Source organism: Myxine glutinosa, chromosome 3, assembly GCF_964187855.1.
Source record: "Myxine glutinosa chromosome 3, kmMyxGlut1.1, whole genome shotgun sequence".
Classification (NCBI taxonomy): Eukaryota; Metazoa; Chordata; class Myxini; order Myxiniformes; family Myxinidae; genus Myxine; species Myxine glutinosa.
Genome location: NC_136263.1, coordinates 32053895 through 32076814, shown reverse-complemented (window position 1 = coordinate 32076814; position 22920 = coordinate 32053895). Strand labels below are relative to the sequence as shown.

The window sequence follows — 22920 nt, the reverse complement described above, 5'->3', positions numbered from 1 at the left end:
AGCTTTTATTTCGATTTTGAAGGTGCTAAAAATCAAACGGTGTCCCATGTTGAATAAATAACGATGAACTTGTAAGGAAAATATAAACAAATAAGTTTGTTTATCAAAAAGTGTCATTTGCTGACGATCATGCTTTTGGCCTTGTTTGAGTACAATTCTGCAGAAAATATAAAGTTTTGCTTGGCAACTTGAAATTCAGCAACCTCTTGTGTTTTCTTGGCTTTATACAGTAGCTAAGACAGGGTGTGGTCTTCTTGGTTCCTCTTTGCCAGCTGTTTATTTTCTATGCAGGAAAGCAGCTTTGTTATGTGCCGGCTAGTTGCCACTAAGGCGACTACGTACCTTTGTCACAGTTGGTGTTTTTTTTCTTTTCTTTGTTGAAAAGCTTTCCAAGTCAGGGATAATTGATAAATATGCGGTTGAACTGAAGTCGATGAATGAAGTTGATGAAATTTCAATTTCTCTATTCAAATTTTAAACAAGTTTTAATCGTATAATTCATTCAATTTTTGTACTTAACTGTTTAGGTAACACACTATTTACCTCTTTCAGCTTGGTAATTGTGATGTGGTTATTTCTTTGTTTTCCATTGATATTTATAATTTTAGTCTTTAAGTGTAAAAAGTATGGGTTCTACATGCTGCCATTTCTAGATTATAGGGGCATATTCCCTTCAATTTCAAATGTTAAACTTATCTTTTAAAACAAATCAATCAAACAAGGAACAAAGCAAGTGTTATTTTTCTATCTCAAAAATATATTATACATTAGCAGTGATATATATATATATATATATATATATATATATATAATCAACGACATAACAGCGTGACGAGCGCTGTCCCGATCTCCTGTGGACCGAAGTCCTAGACCAAAGCGTCACCTCCGTCCCCTGTCAACAGACAGAGATTTATTCTTTGGTCCCCATTGGCTAAACATCAAGCAGAGCCGCCAATCCAGATTTCGGGCTTATTAACCTGTTTTGGGGCCACAGGGAAGCCCTGCCTTTTTTACTGTGAAAAAAGGTAAAAAGTCAAACATTTGAACAGCCTTGGACGTGCACCTTGACCCCATGGTCAAGGCACAACGTCAACAAGGCTGTCCCCATAACAATACACATGCACCTCAACCCCGAGGGGGAAGCACATGGTCATTCAAACGCATGCATCATGCCCCCCGAAGGGCCACAATGCATGGTCATACAGTTGGGACCACTCCTCTTAATAGGAGTGAGACCCCTTAATCCACCGGCAGGGCATTACTCCTGCCAGGTCCGATTTGCATGCAGTTCTACGCGTGTTTAGGGCCCACACGGAAGGCCTGCCTTTTTTACGATGAAAAAAGGTAAAAAGCCAAACATTTGAACAGCCTCGGACGTGCACCTTGACCCCATGGTCAAGGCACAACGTCAACAAGGCTGTCCCCATAACAATACACATGCGCCTCAACCCCGAGGGGGAAGCACATGGTCATTCAAACGCATGCATCATGTCCCCGAAGGGCCACAATGCATGGTCATACAGTTGGGACCACTCCTCTTAATAGGAGTGAGACCCCTTAATCCACCGGCAGGGCATTACTCCTGCCAGGTCCGATTTGCATGCAGTTCTACGCGTCGCGACAGGGCGGCACACTGCAAAAAATCTAACCAATGAGGACCAAACTCGTCTATTAAGTTGATCAAGGCACCTCCTAGCTTTAATGGTGAGCACCAGCCACAGATTATGTCTCACACGGTAAAAACCACATAACCCGCAAGGAACCAACAGCCTGTCTGCCACACAGACCATCGTTCCCGCCAGTGCAAACCAAAACCAGGGGGTGTGGTGCGATCGGTGGGGATAATAATCAACGACATAACAGCGTGACGAGCGCTGTCCCGATCTCCTGTGGACCGAAGTCCTAGACCAAAGCTTTGCCACGGATTATGTCTCACACGGTAAAAACCGCATAACCCGCAAAGAACCAACAGCCTGTCTGCCACACAGACCATCTTTCCCGCCAGTGCAAACCAAAACCAGGGGGTGCGGTGCGATCGGCGGGGATAATAATCAACGACATAACAGCGTGACGAGCGTCCTAGACTTCGGTCCACAGGAGATCGGGACAGCGCTCGTCACGCTGTTATGTCGTTGATTATTATCCCCGCCGATCGCACCGCACCCCCTGGTTTTGGTTTGCACTGGTGGGAACGATGGTCTGTGTGGCAGACAGGCTGTTGGTTCTTTGCGGGTTATGCGGTTTTTACCGTGTGAGACATAATCCGTGGCAAAGCTTTGGTCTAGGACTTCGGTCCACAGGAGATCGGGACAGCACTCGTCACGCTGTTATGTCGTTTATTATTATCCCCGCCGATCGCACCGCACCCCCTGGTTTTGGTTTGCACTGGCGGGAACGATGGTCTGTGTGGCAGACAGGCTGTTGGTTCTTTGCGGGTTATGCGGTTTTTACCGTGTGAGACATAATCCGTGGCAAAGCTTTGGTCTAGGACTTCGGTCCACAGGAGATCGGGACAGCACTCGTCACGCTGTTATGTCGTTGATTATTATCCCCGCCGATCGCACCGCACCCCCTGGTTTTGGTTTGCACTGGCGGGAACGATGGTCTGTGTGGCAGACAGGCTGTTGGTTCCTTGCGGTTATGCGGTTTTTATTGTGTGAGACATAATCCGTGGCTGGTGCTCACCATTAAAGCTAGGAGGTGCCTTGATCGTGTGTGTGTGTGTGTGTGTGTGTGTGTGTGTGTGTGTGTGTGTGTGTGTGTGTGTGTGTGTGTGTGTGTGTGTGTGTGTGTGTGTGTGTGTGTGTGTGTGTGTGTGTGTGTGTGTGTGTGTGTGTGTGTGTGTGTGTGTGTGTGCGTTGCGTTGCGTTGCGTTGCGATGTCACTGAACTACTCCCTCAAACTTTTGTGAAATCGTACCAAACTTCTGGTATGCACCTATCTCTCCCGTCGGTATGTCCTAAGAGTATTCTTTTTGAAAAAAATTCCAATTTTTTTTTTGGGGGGAATTTTTTTGGGAAACTTTTTTTTTTTAACTTAAGTTTTCAACTTCAATTGTTTATAAAATGTAATATCACGTATATCACAAATACTTTTGTGCATTATGATTGTTTGAATTATGATTGGTGTAAACCATGACAAAACAGCAACTCAGGTACAGTCATTTATCTATACTAGGGCATGCCCGTACTATATCTATATCTAAAATTATATCCCCCCCCTCTATTTACATGAAATGGTTTGGTCCAAAGCGAACGGCTTGCGAGTACGGTGACAATCCCCCCCCCCCTCTATTTACATGAAATGGTTTGGTCCATTCGCAAAGCCAAAGCGAACGGCAGTTACGAATCGCAGTTACGATGAATCGCAAAGTAGTTTTAATTAGTTTTAAAACATAGTTTAACGCCAACATAGTTTGCCAACGTGAAATAAATGAATACGCTCTCAAATGTGCCGTCCGAGGCAGAGTCTGTTCGCCACGTTCGGCACACGTGATAGCTCGCTGCTCTCTGATTGGTTGAATCGTTTTTGGACATAGCTCGGTAACTACTTGTCCGATTAATTTCAAACCTTGAAAAGGCACATCCTCGGGTCCCCAGCAATATACCTGGCAAGTTTAAAGTATATCGGACCGGTAGTTGTCGAGAAACAGCGGTCACAGACATACAAACATACAAACATACAAACAAACATACACACAGAGATTAGTGGAATTATAGATAGATATCTACATATCTGGGCAGTGTCTGTTGTCACTGAACTACTCCCTGAAACCTTTGTTTCCATGGTTGTGAAGTGTTTTTAATAATCTGGTGGGGTTTTGAATCATGTGGTGGTGAGGTATTTTCAATTATGTGGTGGTGAGGTGTTTTTAAATGACGTGGTGGTGAGGTGTTTTTAAATGACGTGGTGGTGAGGTGTTTTTAATTAGTTGGTGATGAGGTGTTTTGAATTACGTGATGGTGAGGTGTTTTGAATTGCTTGGTGGTGAGGTGTTTTTAATTACAGTGCATTCAGAAAGTATTCAGACCCTTTCACTTTTTTCACATTTTGTTATGTTGCAGCCTTATGCTGAAATCGTTTAAATTCATTTTTTCCCTCATCAATCTCCACTCAATGCCCCATAATGACAAAGAGAACACAGGATTTTAGAAAGTTTTGCAAATTTATTGAAAAGGAAAAACTGAAATATCACATTGACATACGTGGAAAAGTAAGTACACCCCATGTAAAGTTTTGACTTTTTCAACATATTTCAACATACAGCTATTTGATCTTCATTTCAACAATATTGATAGATAAAGGTGATTATAATATAACAAATATCATGAAACATTTACATTTTGTAGTCCATTGTATAATTTAAATAAACATAAATGCAAATTTCGCATGTGGAAAAAGTAAGTACAGCCTTGGCTCCAATAGGTGGTATTGCCCCCTTTGGCAGAAACAACCTCAAGTAGGCGTTTCTTATAACTGTCCACCAGTCTGACATCGACTGGGAGAAATTTTTGCCCACTCCTCCATGCAGAATTCTTTCAGCTGTGCGGTTTGAGGGGTTTCTTGCATGCACAGCTCGTTTCAAATCCCCCCACAACATCTCGATGGGATTTAAATCCGGGCTTTGACTTGGCTATTCCAGAACCCTCAATTTCTTTCTTTTCAGCCGTTCCTTGGTGGATTTACTGGTATGTTTAGGGTCATTGTCATGTTGCAAGGTCCACCTTCGGTTGAGCTTCAACTTTCCAACAGATGGCCTCACATTATCCTCAAGCACCCTCTTGTACAATGAAGAATTCATAGTGGATTATTTGATGGTGAGCTGCCCAGGCCCTGATGCAGCAAAGCTGCCCCAAACCATAATATTTCCACCACCATGCTTTACCGTTGGTATCAGGTTCTTATGGTCAAATGCTGTCTTTGTTTTTTGCCAAAAATGTCTTCTGGTACTGTGGCCAAATAGCTCTACCTTTGACTCATCTGCGCAGAGCACATTGTTCCAGAAGTGCTGGTCTTTGCCGAGGTGTTCATTGGCAAACTTTAGTCTTGCCCTGATGTTCTTTCTGGACAGCAAAGGTTTCCTCCTGGCACACCTCCCATGTAGATCAAATTTGTGCAGCCTCTTTCTAATGGTAGACTCGAGCACTTTGACATCAACAGTGGCAAGAGCTACCTGTAGGTCCCGTGATGACATTCTGGGGTTCTTAGAGACTTCTTTCAGCATCTTGCGGTCTACTCTCGGGCTGAACTTGCTGGGGCGGCCTGGCCTGAACAAGTTGGCAGTTGTTTGGAATCTTCTCCACTTGTAGATGATCTTCCGGACAGTCGAATGATTGATTTCAAATTGTTTGGAGATCTTTTTAAATCCCTTCCCAGACACGGAGGCATCGATAACCTTCTTTCTGAAGGCCTCAGAGAGCTCTTTTGATCTCGGCATGGTGACGCCGCACACTTCAACAACAAAGAGCAAACCAAACGAAATGTCTGAGGTTTAAATAAGACAGGTTCCTCCAAGATCCTCTCTAACGATGTTCTAATCATTTGTACCTGAGCTGGTGCACCTGATTCTAATTTTAGGTATTTGAAGTGGTGATAAATGTAAGGGTGTACTTACTTTTTCCACATGTGAAATTTGCATATATGTTTATTTAAATTAAACAATAGGACTACAAAATGTAAATGTTTCATGATATTTGTTATATTATATCACCTTTATCTATCAACTAGACGACCCATGACCCGTTGGGTCAATGTTATTATATATAATTAAGGGGTTACCATGGTTACAGTGGGGGTCAAAGGTCAACCTATGGCGAAGATATATAATTTTCTCACTTTCTAATAGAGAGGCAAAATGCCATATAAAACTAAATTTACTGGTTCTAATTGCTTTTATTTATCAATCCCCACATAGAAGAGCAGTTTTTAGTAATGAGCAGTGAGGAGAAGACCCCTCAGCCAATGATGCCACCCCGCAGCCAATGATGCCGCCCCGCAGCCAATGATGTCGCCCCTCAGCCAATGATGTCGCCCCTCAGCCAATGATGTCGCCCCTCAGCCAATGATGTCGCCCCTCAGCCAATGATGTCGCCCCTCAGCCAATGATGTCGCCCCTCAGCCAATGATGTCGCCCCTCAGCCAATGATGTCGCCCCTCAGCCAATGATGCCGCCCCTCAGCCAATGATGCCGCCCCTCAGCCAATGATGCTACCGCTCAGCCAATGATGCCACCCCGCAGCCAATGATGTGACCCCTCAGCCAATGATGTCGCCCCTCAGCCAATGATGTCGCCCCTCAGCCAATGATGTCGCCCCTCAGCCAATGATGTCGCCCCTCAGCCAATGATGTCGCCCCTCAGCCAATGATGTCGCCCCTCAGCCAATGATGTCGCCCCTCAGCCAATGATGTCGCCCCTCAGCCAATGATGTCGCCCCTCAGCCAATGATGTCGCCCCTCAGCCAATGATGTCGCCCCTCAGCCAATGATGTCGCCCCTCAGCCAATGATGTCGCCCCTCAGCCAATGATGTCGCCCCTCAGCCAATGATGTCGCCCCTCAGCCAATGATGTCGCCCCTCAGCCAATGATGTCGCCCCTCAGCCAATGATGTCGCCCCTCAGCCAATGATGTCGCCCCTCAGCCAATGATGTCGCCCCTCAGCCAATGATGCCGCCCCTCAGCCAATGATGTCGCCCCTCAGCCAATGATGTCGCCCCTCAGCCAATGATGTCGCCCCTCAGCCAATGATGTCGCCCCTCAGCCAATGATGCTACCCCTCAGCCAATGATGCCACCCCTCAGCCAATGATGCTACCCCTCAGCCAATGATGCTACCTCTCAGCCAATGATGCCACCCCTCAGCCAATGATGTGACACCTCAGCCAATGATGCTACCCCTCAGCCAATGATGCTACCCCTCAGCCAATGATGCTACCCCTCAGCCAATGATGCTACACCTCAGCCAATGATGCTGCCCCTCAGCCAATGATGTCGCCCCTCAGCCAATGATGTCGCCCCTCAGCCAATGATGTCGCCCCTCAGCCAATGATGTCGCCCCTCAGCCAATGATGTCGCCCCTCAGCCAATGATGTCGCCCCTCAGCCAATGATGTCGCCCCTCAGCCAATGATGTCGCCCCTCAGCCAATGATGCCGCCCCTCAGCCAATGATGTCGCTCCTCAGCCAATGATGTCGCTCCTCAGCCAATGATGTCGCCCCTCAGCCAATGATGCTACCCCTCAGCCAATGATGCTACCCCTCAGCCAATGATGCTACCCCTCAACCAATGATGATGATGATGCTACCCCTAGACGACCCATGACCCGTTGGGTCAATGTCAGTTTGAATAGATATGAGAATAGAACTAAAGCGAACGCTGGACATCATCAGGGAGATTATTTGGGCCAGCAAGCCATAAGGCTCACCTCTCCAGCGTTCTAAATCACTTACCTGTGACACGTGATTTCGGCCCTTATCTCCGATCACGTTGACGGAAATCACCACAGCATATCGTCAAGATCCCTCCAAAAGGCTCGTCTTTGTCACATACATCACGCAACGTGCGATCCACAGCCTCAAAACTCTCTCTCCTGATCATAGGACACTCATCCCACACGATGAGTTTTGTACTTCGAAAGAGGTCTGCGATAGTGGAATTTTTATCGATGTTGCATACGCCATCTTCCCTCGGTGTCAGAGGGATTTGGAACCTTGAGTGCGCTGTTCTTCCACCAGGCATGAGGGTAGCAGCTATGCCAGATGAGGCCACCGCAGGGGGCAACTTCTCCACTCGCTCTCACTTTAGAGAGAATCAGGTTAATAAGAAACGTCTTCCCTGTGCCTCCAGGCGCATCAATGAAAATCATTGATGACTGATTCGTGCGGATGTTGCTATTCGCGTCCATAGACGTGAGGTGCGATTCGTTGTCCGCGTCCGTAGCGCCGTCGGAGGGTTGATACGACATTCTTCCTGCAAATAGTATTGTGTTTGTGCTATCGTTTTGTCGATCATCAAATGACAAATAAATTACATTGTGAAAATTAAAGATTTCAACTAAACCTATTTAAAGTGTATGCGCATATAAATAATTAAAAAAAATCGAAGAAATATCTCTCGGTAATTTCCTGAAACATATTTTACTTCCGGGTAATAATGTTGAATGAAATGACGAAGATATATACTGTATGCCTGTTATTTTAGGCGGTGTATTTTCGTATATCAACGTGGCGCGATTTTTAAAATATATCTCTGCAATTTCCCGTGTGTGCGTGAATGTTCTCAATTATTTCTTTTACCGAGTCTAAAACCATCGATAAAAATGAAATCAGATGGCGACTTAGATTGAAGATAAAGGCGTGAAACAGACTCAATGGCCTTGAAGATACAAGCCTTTCAGAATTCATTTCGTTCTATAAACGGAAACTTTCATCGCATTTTCTTCCCGTTTTTTTTCAACCGAGTCTAAAACTATGTTAGCGACTGTGAAAAATGAAATGATATATCGAATTTGATTTGAAATAAAACTGAGAGAGAGAGCAAGACACCACGGGCCTACAAAACAGGCCTCAAAGCTATGCGAGTTAATAAAATGGTGGATATTACTACTCTCTCAAAGGGGTAAGCCACGCCCCTGGACCGATCGAATGTTACATACAAACACGCAAGATTTCAATTTTATAATTATATAGATAGATATTGTTGAAATGAAGATCAAATAGCTGTATGTTGAAATATGTTGAAAAAGTCAAAACTTTACATGGGGTGTACTTACTTTTTCATGTGACTGTAAGTATTCATACCCTTTTGCTATGACACTTGAAATTTACCTCAGGTACCTCCCATTTCAAGGCTTCGTTCAAGCGACGACTCTATGACCTTAGAGCCGCCCGCACCAGCACCAAGTCGTTTGGCGAGAAATCCTTTTCCTTTGCTGCACCTCTGCTCTGGAATGACTTGCCTTCCTCTGTTCGACATGTTGACTCTCTTCCTGCCTTTAAAACCTCCCTCAAAACCTATCTCTTTCACAAGTCTTTCAAAGTCTAAGTCATGTTTTCCCTTTGGTTTGAGGTGGGACAGAGATCGAGAGTATGTCTGTGTACATGTGCGGGGGAGGGAGGGGAGGAGGAGGGGGAGTACACATCTGTGGGTTTTGAATGGGGAGGGAGAGGAATAGGGCAAGAGTGAAGGTGTGTCTGTTGTGTGTATGTTTGTGTGTGTGTGTGTGTGCGGTGTGTGTGCGTTCGCATGATAATGTAAAGCGCCATGAGGGTAGTTTACTCTGCTTGATGGGGCTATATAAGACTCCTTTATTATTATTATTATTATTATTATTATTATTTCTCCTGATCATCTTTGAGATGTTTCTACACCTTGATTGGAGTCCACCTGTGGTAAATTCAATTGTTTGGACATGATTTGGAAAGGTACACACCTGTCCATATAAGGTCTCACAGCTGACGATGCATATGAGAGCAAAAACCAAGCCATGAGGTCGAAGGAACTGCCTGCAGAGCTCAGAGACAGGATTGTGTCGAGGCACAGATCTGGGGAAGCCTACAAAAAAATTTCTGCTGCATTGAAGGTTCTCAAGAGCACAGTGGCCTCCATAGTTCTTAAATGGAAGAAGTTTGGAACAACCAGGACTCTTCCTAGAGCTGGCCGCCTGGCCAAACTGAGCAATCGGGGGAGAGGGGTCTTGGTAAGAGAGGTGACCAAGAACCCGATGGTCAGTCTGGCTGAGCTCCAGAGATCCTGTGTGGAGATGGGAGAAACTTCCAGAAGGACAACCATCACTGCAACACTCCACCGATCTGGGCTTTATGGCAGAACATAATACTGTTATGTCGGGGGTAATGGAATAGCTAGAGCCAGGTAGATCTGTACTGTATAGGTAACATGCTTCGACTGTCGCGATAGGGAATCTACCCTGTAATAAGTTCTATGTGTAGTCCGGTTTGTCGGGATAAGCTGTATTGATGTTCCCGCTATGAGGAGCAGGGCGTGCTAAATAGTGCAGGGATTATGGATAAGATTCCTTTGTTCATCGTCCCCCCTGTCGCCAAACCTTTGTCCCTTATGGCAATGCATACCCATATAAACACTTCGATAGGCCCATAGTGCAACATTAAATAATTCCCCTTCCCTTGCAATGACCTTGGAAGAATACGGGCAGGAAGCCAGATCAAGGCACCGCCGGACGGCCGCCGCCAGCCGCACCTGGCAACATCGCATGAGACGAGCTGTAACCACGCCACAGGGAACGTGTGATTGGTTGGCGCGGAAGGCGTGAGCCTGGAGCCAATCAGTGCGGAAGGCACGAAGACACAACTGAGAAGCATATGGTTGATTGGAGGGAGGTGCGGCGGGGACGTGGGGAGGCGCTAGAAGGTTCAGTGGACGGCAGGAAGCTACGAGGCTCTGGTTGGTAGCGCGCCAGAACTGACGTCACATGCCAGGTTTCAAAAGGACTCGCTGGCAGGATTCTGGAAGCTTTGCTCTGGGGGATTGTGTCGTGCTGACGGTTCGCGCTTGGATTGCGTCGTGCTGATGCTTCGCTCTGGGGGATTGAGTCGTGCTGGTCCTTCGCTTGTCATTGTTCGTCCTTGGCTCTTGGCTCTTCGTCTTGAGAGGTCCTGGTAGTCGTTGGTTCGTCATCTGCGTGGTGCTTGGAGCAGTCCTTCTCGGTTCTTCGGAGCTTGGAGTGGTGCTGGGGCCTCGTATGCGATCGGCTTGGAGCGGTGCTGGCCGCGCGGGCCTGGCAAAGCGTGCGAGCGAGGCGGACGGAGGGTTCCTTCGCGCCGGAACTCGGAGCCGTGTTGGACGGTGGACAAGACTGCTGACAGATGAGACCGCACCACATTTCACACATACACGACGGACAGTTATTCTTGCAATTCATTCCCCTGTCTCGTATTTGGAAGTCGGTGTGCGGGATCCCGATTTAGGACATTTTATTACCGGCGCGTATTTCCCTGTCCCGCGATTCCTTGTAAATAAACCCTTGCATTATTTTCCCTTTCCATTCAAAATCTTGTCTCCGTTTTGAGTTAATTCCCCTGCAGGATCGGAGCTGTGGTTGGATCGCTATCGGTAAGCGCTTCCGCCTCTTCCTCTTCACTTCTTCCTCCCGCGGTTGATAGCAAAATCCGCATTTGGTCGTCGCCTCAGTTGAAGCCGTTCTGGTCATTCGCGAGACCTGGTATTAACCGGAGGGCATTCGCACGACAACTGGTAGTCAGGGGTGGGATAGAACCCTGTTATAAATTGGTGTCAAGAGTGTGGAGAATTTGGACGCAAAATTTTCATGGTCGGAGACGATAAATTTGGAATAGTTGATCGGTGCGCGGGACGTGAACAGCGCGTCAGTTAAAATTTAAATTTTATTCCTGGTAAAAGCCACGCGGGAAAGCGACCTCTTCTTTACGGATGGAAGAGGTGAGCGGTATGGAAGAAAGGATGGAAAGTGCGGATAGCCTTGGGGGTGAGTCGGAGGTAGTTGGGGTTGAGCATAGCGATGGAGCTACCCCCGCTATCAAGGCGGTCCTGAACGATAACCAGGCCTTAATGCAATTTATGGAGCGAATGAACGAGCAATTGAATAACAATATGCGGGAAATGAAAAATGGATTGGAAAATAAAATGTACACGATGAGTGAGCGATTGGAAAATCAAATTGACCGAATGATTAACAAAATGGATGCCCGGACGAATGAAGAATTAGAGGAGGATCGAAAGAATGCTGCCAACGGGGCTCAGGAGGAGCCAAGGGTGGCAGAATTTGAATCAGAACGGGGGAAGCCAAATTGGGAATTGCACCGGGAATGGCAAATGAAGGAAATTCACAGGTAAATGCTGGCCTGGAGGTTTATCGGGACCGGGTGGATGTCACAACACCTCAACAGGGGGATGAATTTGGAATGGTGCAGTGCAATAGGGGGTAGAGGTATTGGGGGTCCAAGTAATGGAACCGGACCGGGTATTTATTGGGAAAGAAGGCCTGTCGGAGCCAGAATTGATGGGGAATGATTATGAGGATGATGTGATACAGCGGCTGGGGACCTCGGACAGTCCCATGGAGGACAAGTTTGATCAGGCCCAAAGGATATCAATTCACGGACGGTACTGTGTTAAACTTCTGTACGTTTTCCAGAAGTATCTCTTTATTTTGCAGATTAGCCAAAAAAAATTTCAACAAAAACAAAAGCTAAATTATGACTGGGATTACGGACAGTAAAATTACAGTTCAGTACTTCGTGTAACCCCCACGAGCATTCAGGAGAGCACGTACACGTCGAGGCATGCTGTTCACGAGATTTGCCAAGGTTTGGACAGGAATCGCTTGCCATGCAGTGACAATAGTCTGCTGCAGTGCACGCACAGAGGTGGGCTGCTTGTCCAAGTTGTCGATTTGACACGTTAATTCTGCCCACAAGTTCTCTATCGGATTCATATCCGGGGACATGGCAGGCCACTCCATATGCTCTACACCACGGTCAGCAAGAAAGTGTTGGATCATGCGAGCACGATGAGGCCGTGCATCTTGGAAGACAAAGTTTCCTCGAAAGGCTGCACGAGCAAATGGAAGCAATGTTTCTTCCAGAATGACCCTGTACTTGAACTGGTTCAGGTTTCCATTCAGAACAACCAGGTCAATTTTGCCCCCTGCATGAAAAGCAGCCCAAACGGTCACCCCACAACCTCCAGCTTGGACTCTTGGCACTATACAATCTTCGTTGTGGGCTTCATGCACTTGTCTGCACACTCGGACGCGGCCATCTTGACGATAGACCAGAAATGTAGACTCGTCACTGAAGGTCACATGATTCCAGTGTCCTGGCTGCCATTGACGGTGCTCTCTGGCCCACTGCAATCGGCGCTGGCTGTGTTGTCTGGTCAGGCGTGGCTTTCTCAGGGGACGCCTGGCACGATAGCCTGCTTGAACCAGTCGTTGGTTGACTAGCCTTCTGGATACAGGCACATTTGTCAGTTGCTGCCACTCAGCCCTAAGCCGATTAGCTGACTTGGTACGGCCATTGCAGACTAACCGGTGCAGCTGGCGATCATCTCTCCTTGTGGTTCTGCGTGGACGTCCTGGCCTCGGTATTGGAGTAGGGACACCCCTCTGAGCATTTCGTTTCAGGATCTTTGACACCTGACCTTGAGTGATGCCATACTGCCGAGCAATAGCACGCTGTTTCATGCCAGAATTTAGTAAAGCCACCACTCCATGACAAACAGCATTGTCAAGTTGACGGACCATCTCCAGAGGAAGCGGCAATAACTTTTGTAGACGTGCAGCAGTTGTTTTCCACTAATACAGAACACAACAGCCCTTATATACCCGATTGTGAAGCCAATCGTCAAATGTACCTGTCCTTACATTTTGTCACGCCACCTGTGATATAATCCTGTTATTGACTTCTTGCTGCGAAAGACAATCAGTGACATGGTTCTTTCAACAAAGACATCACTGAAGGGTAAAAGAAACTCACCAGATTGATATACTGAGTTCAGAAAGTAAACCCAAGTCAAGAAAAAAAAAATATTCCATATTAAATGCCAAGTCTGTACATGGAGATTGTTTCTTCTTTGCGTTACACGGTCCATACTAAAACCTACACATTCTGAACTTTCTCATGAGATATTTCATGCCTACCCCCACAGATGTAACAACAAAAAAAAAATTATATATATTATATATATATATATATATATAAATAATTGAGCTCGTGGAGCAATGCGGAAGAAAGTCTTCCGGTCGCCTTGTTACAGAGCATATAAGAATTACTAACAATCTGGCACTTTCATCACCTTCTACATGTATTTTATCATTGCACATTTCAACCCAGCTTTGATTAGTTTATAGAATAACCAGCAGGAACCTACGGAACATCCGCACCTGTAAAATGTTCATTCAAGTCCTCAACACCCCCCCCCCCCTCCCAAACCCCAAGTCCTCAACCTCCCCCTCTCAACCCAAAGGCCATTCCAAGCTCTCAAATCCCCTCCACACTATTTTCCCCCCAAAACTCCTTAACCTCCCCTCCCACACCCACCAAAAGTCCTTAACCCCTGCCCCCCCCCCCCCTCCCAAGTCTCAAACTCTCTCTCTCAACTCGGTCCCATTTCCTCTGCACGGGTTGTAATCAAAATGTACCTTTATTTAATGATAGAAGACGAGTTGTTTGGCCTTCAAATGTATACCAGCGGCCTGAAATGTGAGGCCTACAAGTAGTGATCAAAATGGCGATTGCCAGGTGACAATTGTGGGTGGAGTCAGGCCAGCTGTCCAACCAATGGACGGATAGAGAGAAACAGATGGAGAAATTTGGCTTCTTTAATATGTAGATCATAATTTAATTCCTTGCAAATTTGCTTTATATCATATAGCCTGCTGATAAATATGCAAGCCAATTACGTGGTCATGGAAGGAATCCTCCATTTGCATTTGTTGGTCATTTTAATGATGGTTATAGCTTCTCGAATGAAATACAATGCAATTGAATTTTAAATTTCCTTTATTCTCTGAATGAAATGATGTGATGTGGCAAATTATTTGAAAGAAATTCAGTGCTGATTAAATCCTTGTTATGAATGGCTATATTTCACTCGTTGCTTTTACTCTATGTATCGGTTGCATAGCCATTTATTTATTACTTGGAGAAGAAATGTAATGTGACACTAAGTGTATGTTTATGAGTCCTGGGAGACATAAAGCAATTGTAGTGACTAATGGTGTTGTGACAACCAATTAGCACCTACAACAAACATGAAGAGCTTTAAAAAGAAAAGTGATCCATCAAACTAGTGTAAATGACTAATTGCTTTGAGGACAGTTTAAGGGAAAACGCTTATACAACCGGTAAAAGAAGAGGACAATGCCTGCCATGTACACATAGCTTTATTACACAGGAAGTCTTTATCCTCTTCGGGTTGTGTTTTTCTTTATGTGGGAATGTGCATGCTCTGCTCCTACAGCTTCTAAAGCTAAGATTACCATTCCAAATTATCTTGTCTAACTTATCGTTTGTGGCCTGCACTGTGAAATGTTTCAGTACTTATTGTCTTGTCTCTTTGTACATATTGTCACATCAGACGGACTGTTAACACAGACTGACTGAACAGGTGGTTTGATAAAGGCTTCTCTGCATTCCAAAACAGTGTTTAAATTTTCACGTTCAATTTATGCAGTTTTCCCAAAGGATTGCCCAAATTAAAGCGGAACCTGGCAGCAAAACGTGCAGGAGGCAAAAAGGTCGGAAGACGCTACTTATAATTAAAATTGTTTATTTAAATAAATGAGACACGGGGAGTCGAGACAACAATACATGGACATATATGGTACACGAGGACAAACAAATGCGGAAGGTAAGGGGTGAAAAGTCACAACTCGTGTGTAAGAGAAATAAATAAAGAACCCCCTAATGGTGCCAAAATACCGGACTCTTACATTAAGTATAAAGGGGTAGACGATGGCTTGTGGCAGGCACCAGTCAATATGTACGTACAAGTCTCCCTAACACAGAGTGAAGTGCAGCTCGGAGCAGAAAGGATGGCAGGAGCGATGCTGTCAGGGGACGAGAAGATTGCGGTGTCCACATGTCGCGCACTAGTGCGGCCACGGCCCTCATGAACCCTGAGACCACCTAATGCACAGCCGTATGGGCAGCACTATCGTTCGGGCTGTGCAGCAATGCAGGGTGGCCCCAGTAAAAAGCCTTCCATCCCTCTCCAGGACTCTATAGCCGACTTTGTTACCATGCCTTGCGGTTCACTAGCCAAACAGCCCGAGTAATGTTCCTTTTAATGCACGAAGCACGTTCCATTCCTCTTGTACTCGTAAGTCATCCACCTGGCCTTGCCTGTTTTATAGGAGGTTTTACATAACGCAGCCTTACTCTATGCCACTTTAAGGTGCCGACTCCTCGGCACACGTTTTACCAGACGACTTCCCTCTCGACAAATACCCTTATACAAGGGGAAATCTAACCCATGCGACCGCATAGTCGATACTAAAGTCTGAACACGATCTAGTTTTGGATCCCTCCACCACCCTCACCCCCAGTGATGCAGTGCCAAATTTTGAGCATAAAATTATTTTTATTTTCAGCTGATTGCCTTTATTTTAAGGTAATCAGCTTAAAATAGAAATGCAGCTTTTTGTATACATAGTTCAGGAATGAGCTTAAGCCTCGTGGAAGAGCTATAACACAGAATGGATCAGGATGCAACAGAACAAAAGGAACAGCAGCAAGAGAGGGTATACGCCAACAACACGGCCGAGGGACAAAATTGACGGAGACAGACAAACAAGGGATGTGGGTAAGAATGAGGGGTCGGGGAAGATGCAGGGGGTGGACAAGATGGATACACTATACTTATTTTGGCTTCTTCAAGCTGCATAATATAAAAGACTGTAAAACAGTTTGCGTCCACATATATGGTCAAGTAGGCCTGATAGCATTATTGCTACTCTTGGGTGTTAGAAAGGAAGAACACTTTAGAATATTGTGCCAGCGGTCTTGGCCTTTTTATGTAGATTATGATATAACCACTTTGTGTTGTGGATGGAAGGACTGTGTGACAGTAAGCATGAATGAGGGAAAAGCTTCGCATCCACTATAGGTAGGCTCCTGCTTGCTAACCTTACACAATTGTAATCTGCTTCAAGGAGAGAGCAGAAACTCTAGGCCTTTACGTTTGGGTGTGTAAATTTTGCAATCCCCATCTTCACGTTTTTGGTTTTTCTTACTTCCTTAATTCTCTCCTGGCATTTTTTTTTCCATAGGTTGGACTTTTTCTGCCATTGAAGCGAGCAATGGGCCGAAAGGATAAAAAGCTGGACGAGCAGACTGGTGAACGGCGGCACTTGCACACAATTACCCTCTCCCCACCTGGTTACAATCTCAGCCCGGATATATTGCTCGGAGATTTCATCGAGAAGGAGGCCAAGGTAGGAGTGCAGGAGTGCTTTTTCGGCTTTGTTTGAACGATGGAGTATTTTTATGCCATCGACGATGGCATTATGTTTTCAGGTTGTCCGTCTGGCTGTCTGTCCGTCCGTTCTGTGATAGATAACTTGAGAACGGCTGAAGGGATCTTAGTCAAACTTGGTGCAGGTATGTATAATGAGGTAAAGATGAACTGCTTAGATTTTGGGGTCACTAGATCAAAGGCCAAAGGTCAGAGGTCATGTTAGGTAAAAATGCTGTTACCACGATAACTTGTGAACCAGTGATGGGATTCTGAACAAATTTGGTACAATTATGTAGAATGATGTAAAGATTAACTGCTTCGATTTTGGGGTTAAAAGGTCAAAGGCCAAAGGTCAAAGTCTGTAATAGGTCTATAACTTGAGAACGGCTAAAGGGATCTAATTGAAACTTGATACAGCTTTGTATAATGATGTAAAGATTAACGTATTAGATTTTGGGGGTCCCGAGGTCAAATGCCCAAAGGTCAGAGGTCATGTCAGGTAAAAATGTGATAACTTCTGAACAGCTGAAGGGATTTAAATCAAAACTTGGTACAGGTATGCATAATGATGTAAACATGAACTGATTAAATTTTGAGGTCAAAGGTCAGAGGTCATGTCAGGTAAAAATGTGATAACTTCTGAACAGCTGAAGGGATTTAAATCAAAACTTGGTACAGGTATGCATAATGATGTAAACATGAACTGATTAAATTTTGAGGTCAAAGGTCAGAGGTCATGTCAGGTAAAAATGTGATAACTTCTGAACAGCTGAAGGGATTTAAATCAAAACTTGGTACAGGTATGCATAATGATGTAAACATGAACTGATTAAATTTTGAGGTCAAAGGTCAGAGGTCATGTCAGGTAAAAATGTGATAACTTGAGAACAGCTGAATGGATTTAAATCAAGTGCTTGGTACAAGTATGATAATGATGTCATAATGTGGGCGGAGGCATATCGGCGTCGTGACGTCGAAGAGTGTTCTAGTTTCATCTAGAACAGTTTCATAGTGTTTATTAAATATTTTGTTGTTTTATTTGGGCTTGCTTTGCTTATTGCATATTTGCGTATTCTGCAGACACCACAATGCTTAATGCATCTTCAAGAAAGTATTACCACCTACCTGCTGTATGCATGTAGGATAATCTAAATCAATCAATTGGTGAAGTTCAGCATATGTATTACTGAAAGGAGCTGCGTCCGTCCGTGTGTCACGCTGAGGAGGAGAAGCAGGAAGAGGAGGAAGAGGAGGAGGAGGGGGAGGAGGAGGAGGAGGATGAGGGGAGGAGGAGGAGGAGGAGGAGGAGGAGGAGGAGGAGAAGAAGAAAAAGAAGCAGGACCTCGAGCTCCAATATAGCAGTTCTTGTTGTCGTATAATAATAAGAACTGGGAATGTTGAAAAGCTAATAATAGATTTACTTGGAACAAAAATTCGTATCTGTTTAAACATAAACATATCTGTTTTAAAAGCACTCTTTTCGAGGTTGATGAAGAAGAAGCACGGCTCAGAGCTTAATGCAGGAGTTCCGGTCGCATTTATTATTCTACGACAGCAGGAACCCTTTGGAAGGACACAGGAGCACACAAACTATATATTTCTCGAAGCAATAGAAAAAAATATAAAAGTACATGGAAGTTGCATAAAAAACAACAACGACAACAGCAGCAGTAACAGCACAACTCAGTGTTTTATAATATCCTCTTTTATGCCTGTTTCACTTCATTTTACATCGTCATTGACATTCACAGATAGATGTGCAGCATGCTTGTGAAGTACTGTATACCATGCTGCCTTTTGACTAAACCCGTCAGAGAAGTGACTGGTAGGCACGTCTAGTATTTCATAAACAGTATTATATTCAAAATCTCATGTCAATTAAATTGTTCTCACTGCGGTTTTTTTTTTTGTCTCATAAAAAAGCACCAGGAAATAATGATTTAATTTTGTGTCATTAATGAACCTTGATGATTTGTTATTGATGTCATGACATGTTTATCACAAGGAATTCTGGGGGAAAATCAGGGATTCACAAAGAAATACGCAAGAAACTTGTACGCAGGTGGAGGCCATTTGGCCCACCAAGCCTGTGCTACATCTGCATCATCTTAATTCATTTTAACAGTTTATCAATGAAAAATAAACTGTGGGGAAGGGGTGTTGAGGATGGAGGAGTGGGAACGAGATCAATAGAGCAAGCACTGGCATTACCAGGGTGTTTTATATACACACGTGATATGACAAAATATTTATTATTAATATTATTATTTAAAATGATACAATAATTAAATTTGTATTTTATTTATCTTATTAATATCTTGTTTTTGGGGGGAGAGGGATGACAAACACGGTCCTAGGGTAAGGCAAGAACAAACACAGGCAGGACACCCCACCCACTGATGAGACCCTCCTATGTGCACACAATCACCCATCCATCCTTACCTACTATTCCTGCCAATATCCATTTCCCCTCTATCCCCAATGCTTATACGCACCTATATAATTCCAGTTTCCGGATCGTTCTGCATCCCAAATTCTGTTTCCAATACAAGCTAACCATTTACTCTTTGAAAACGTGTCTAAAGTGACCTGCTGCATACCCAAATGCATTGCAACCACCAAGATAACTCCCTTGTTACCTTTTTATCCATTACTATCCATTCCTAAGATGTGGGGTTTATGAGTGAGCTTGACTCACTCGGAGTAAATATCGATGCCTTTGCAAACAGTGTCTGGAAGCAAAGATGACGGATCAAAACTGCGCTCCCTCCCCACCCCGTCATTTTCTTTAATCTGAAGTTCTTCTTCATGTTGCTTGTTTCCTCATTAATTTCAATGAATATGATAATTCCAGAAATACCACTTTTTGTTTTATTTTATTTTTTGCAATGGCCAGTTTTAGGTGTTCAAATTGTGACTTAAAAGTTTTTTGTTTTTTTTGCAGTCTTGCCACTTAAGTAAGCAAAATATTTTAGACAAATTAATTTTTTTCCTTTGAAAAGGTGGGGAGGGGGATGTGAACCCCATAAATGTACTGCTACTGAGCACGGAGGGGTTATTTGCTGCACCACTGTTAAGCAATGCCATGCAAGGTGAGTTTTCCCCCCAATTTACAGAGCTGCTCTCAGAATGCATTGTGATAACAGCATGACTTTAATTGACAATCTTATCAAGTACAGCGCCTCCAGAAAGTATCACACCCCTTGACTTTTTCACATTTTATTGTGTTACAGCCTGAATTGAAAATGGACTAAATTGAGATATTTTTTTGTCAATGATCTAAACATGAATCCCCATAATGTCAGGAGAATTTTAAAAGATGTTTTTTACAAAAAAAAGAAAAAAGAAATACACAAATATCTAATTTACAAAAGTGTTCAACTCTCTGGGTCATTAATTCTTAGAAGCGCCTTTGGCAGTGATTACAACTTTGAGTCTTTTTGGGTATGTCTGTATCAGCTTTGCACATCTGGATTTGTGGAGTTTCTCCCATTCTTCCTTGCAGATTTGCTCAAGCTCTGTCAAGTTGATTGGGAAGCAATGGTGAACAGCAATTTTCAAGTCTTTCCACAGATTCTCAGTGGGATTCAAATCTTGGCTTTGGCTGGGCCACTCAAGGACTTTCACATTCTTGTTCTGAAGCCATTCCAGTGTTGCTTTGGCTGTATGCTTGGGGTCATTGTCCTGTTGGAACACAAATCCTTGCCGCAGTCTGAGTTTTTTTTGCACTCTAAAGCAGGTTCTCCTCAAAGATTTGCCTGTATTTGGTTCCATTCATTGTTCACTCTATCCTTACAAGTCTCCCAGTCCCTGCTTCACGGTAGGGATGGTGTTAGATGAGTGATGAGCTGTGCTCGGTTTCCACCAGACATAGCGCTTTGCAATCAGGCCAAATAGTTCAATTTTCGTCTCGTCAGACCACATAATCTTTTGCCTCATGCTCTGAAAGTGTTTCACATGCCTTTTTGCAAACTCTAAGCATGCTGTCAAGTGCCTTTTTCTCAGGAGTAGCTTCTGTCTGGCCACTCTCCCGTAAAGCCTAGATTTGTGAAGTGCGACATAGACTGCTGTCGTTCCGGAAAGTTCTCCCATCTCAGCCTAGGAACTCTGTAGTTCTGTCAGAGTGCTCATTGGGTTATTGGTCACCTCCATTACGAAGATCCTTCTTGCCCCTTTGCTCAGTTTGCTCGGACGGCCAGCTCTAGGATGAGTCTGGGTGGTTCCATATTCTTTCCATTTCCTAATGATGGAGTTCACTCTGTTCTTGGGAACTTTCAACACTCTAGAAATTGTTTTATACCCTTCCCCAGATCTATGCCTCCTCACAATTCTATCTTGGAGTTCTATGGAGTTCCTTGGAGTTCATGGTAGAGTTTCTGCTCTGACATGCACTGTCAACCGTGGGTCCTTCTATAAAAAGGTGTATTTCTTTCTAAATCATGTCCAGTCAATTGAATTGGCCACAGGTGGACTATAATCAAGTTGTAGAGACATCTCAAGGATGATCAAAGGAAATTTGATAAACCTGAGCTCAATTTGAAGTGTCATAGCTTTGGGCTTGACTTTATTGACTCAAGACATTTCAGCTTTTCATTTTTAATTGGTCTTATAGGGTAATTCTAGAGGGTTCTAAAGGGTAATTCTAAAGGATTCTAAATGATAATTCTAAAGGTTAATTATAAAGGATAATTCGAATGTGTTTCATTCGTTGCTTGTCTTTTCTTATTTAATATTTAAAATGCCAAACCGAACTGCCTCCTTCAGACACTGGTGCAATTTTTTTAGTCTGTCTGCATGTCCAGCAGTCAAACAAATTTGAAAATCATTTCAAACAGGAAACCTCCTGTTTCCAATGATGTCATAAAGGACACAAACAACAGGCACGAGGAACTAATGTAACGTATTAAATAAGGTGGTGTAAGCGAAACTTCCTCAACGGCAGTAAACTTGCAAAAAAAATAATTATCCAACCTTTATAAATCTTTTTTTATTTCAATTGAATCATATAATTGAAGACTATAGAACATAAATCGCCTTTTTGGCACTTTCAAAAACCTTCCGTATAGTAGTACATGTACAAAATATAATGGCATTATTACGTCATCTCACCAATTAAATTTGCCACTCGCAGACCCCGCCCATGTCCTTTTTTCTCAAGACTTTTCTCAAGACGTGATGGCGCGTCTTCAGCCCGTCCGTCAGTCCATAAACACTTGAAACTTCTTCTCCGAAACCGCTGAAGGGATTGGGACCAAATTTAGCACAAATTATATTTGTTGTGTTGTGACTAAAGTTTGTTCATGGCATTAAAAGAGTCGGGGTGTAAGGGGGTCTACCGGGGGTGAAAGTGGATCCAGGTTTGACCCCCCCCCCCCAAAATAGGAATTTGCTTTTTCCTCTGAAACTACACACAATATTTCGATGGAACTTGACCACAACCTTCACCACCCTTGATGTACCAAAGTTTGTTCACAGCATTAAAAAAAAATCGAGTCCTGCGGGGGTCTACTGAGGGAGTTGACCCCCAAAATAGATATTTGATTTCTTCTCAGAAACCACACATACAATTCTGATGAAACTTGACCACAACGTTCCATTCATCACCCCTGATGTACCAACGTTTGTTCAAGGCATTAGAAAAATTGGGGTCTGAGGAGGTATATTGGGTGGGGGGGGGGGGGGGGGGGGTCGTTTCCCCCCAAAATAGGTATTTTTTTTTGTTTGTTGAAAGTCTCATGCTTACGTCAGTATGATTGTACGTGCTGTCGTCTTCTAGCAACCATTGAAATTTGTTAAAAATACCGTGATACTCTTTAAAATACCTTTAGTCAGTGTGGTATACTGCTTTATTCTACCAGGTGAGTGCCATGGGGTATTGCCCCTATTTTTCTTTTATAGTTCATATTTTGCTAGCAGTGGATCAGATTTAGCTTCTTTCAAGTTGACTGC

The 22920-nt window shown here is 44.1% G+C and overlaps 1 protein-coding gene across 1 annotated transcript in view; it reads left to right on the top strand.

Moving 5' to 3' along the window:
* The window catches only part of CCM2 (CCM2 scaffold protein), a 50915-nt gene that overhangs the window by 8567 nt on the left and 19428 nt on the right, over positions 1-22920 (top strand). Inside the window, exon 2 of the mRNA XM_068111132.2 lies at positions 16784-16948. Within this exon, the coding sequence (XP_067967233.2) occupies positions 16784-16948 (165 nt within the window). The remainder of the gene's footprint in view (positions 1-16783; positions 16949-22920) is intronic.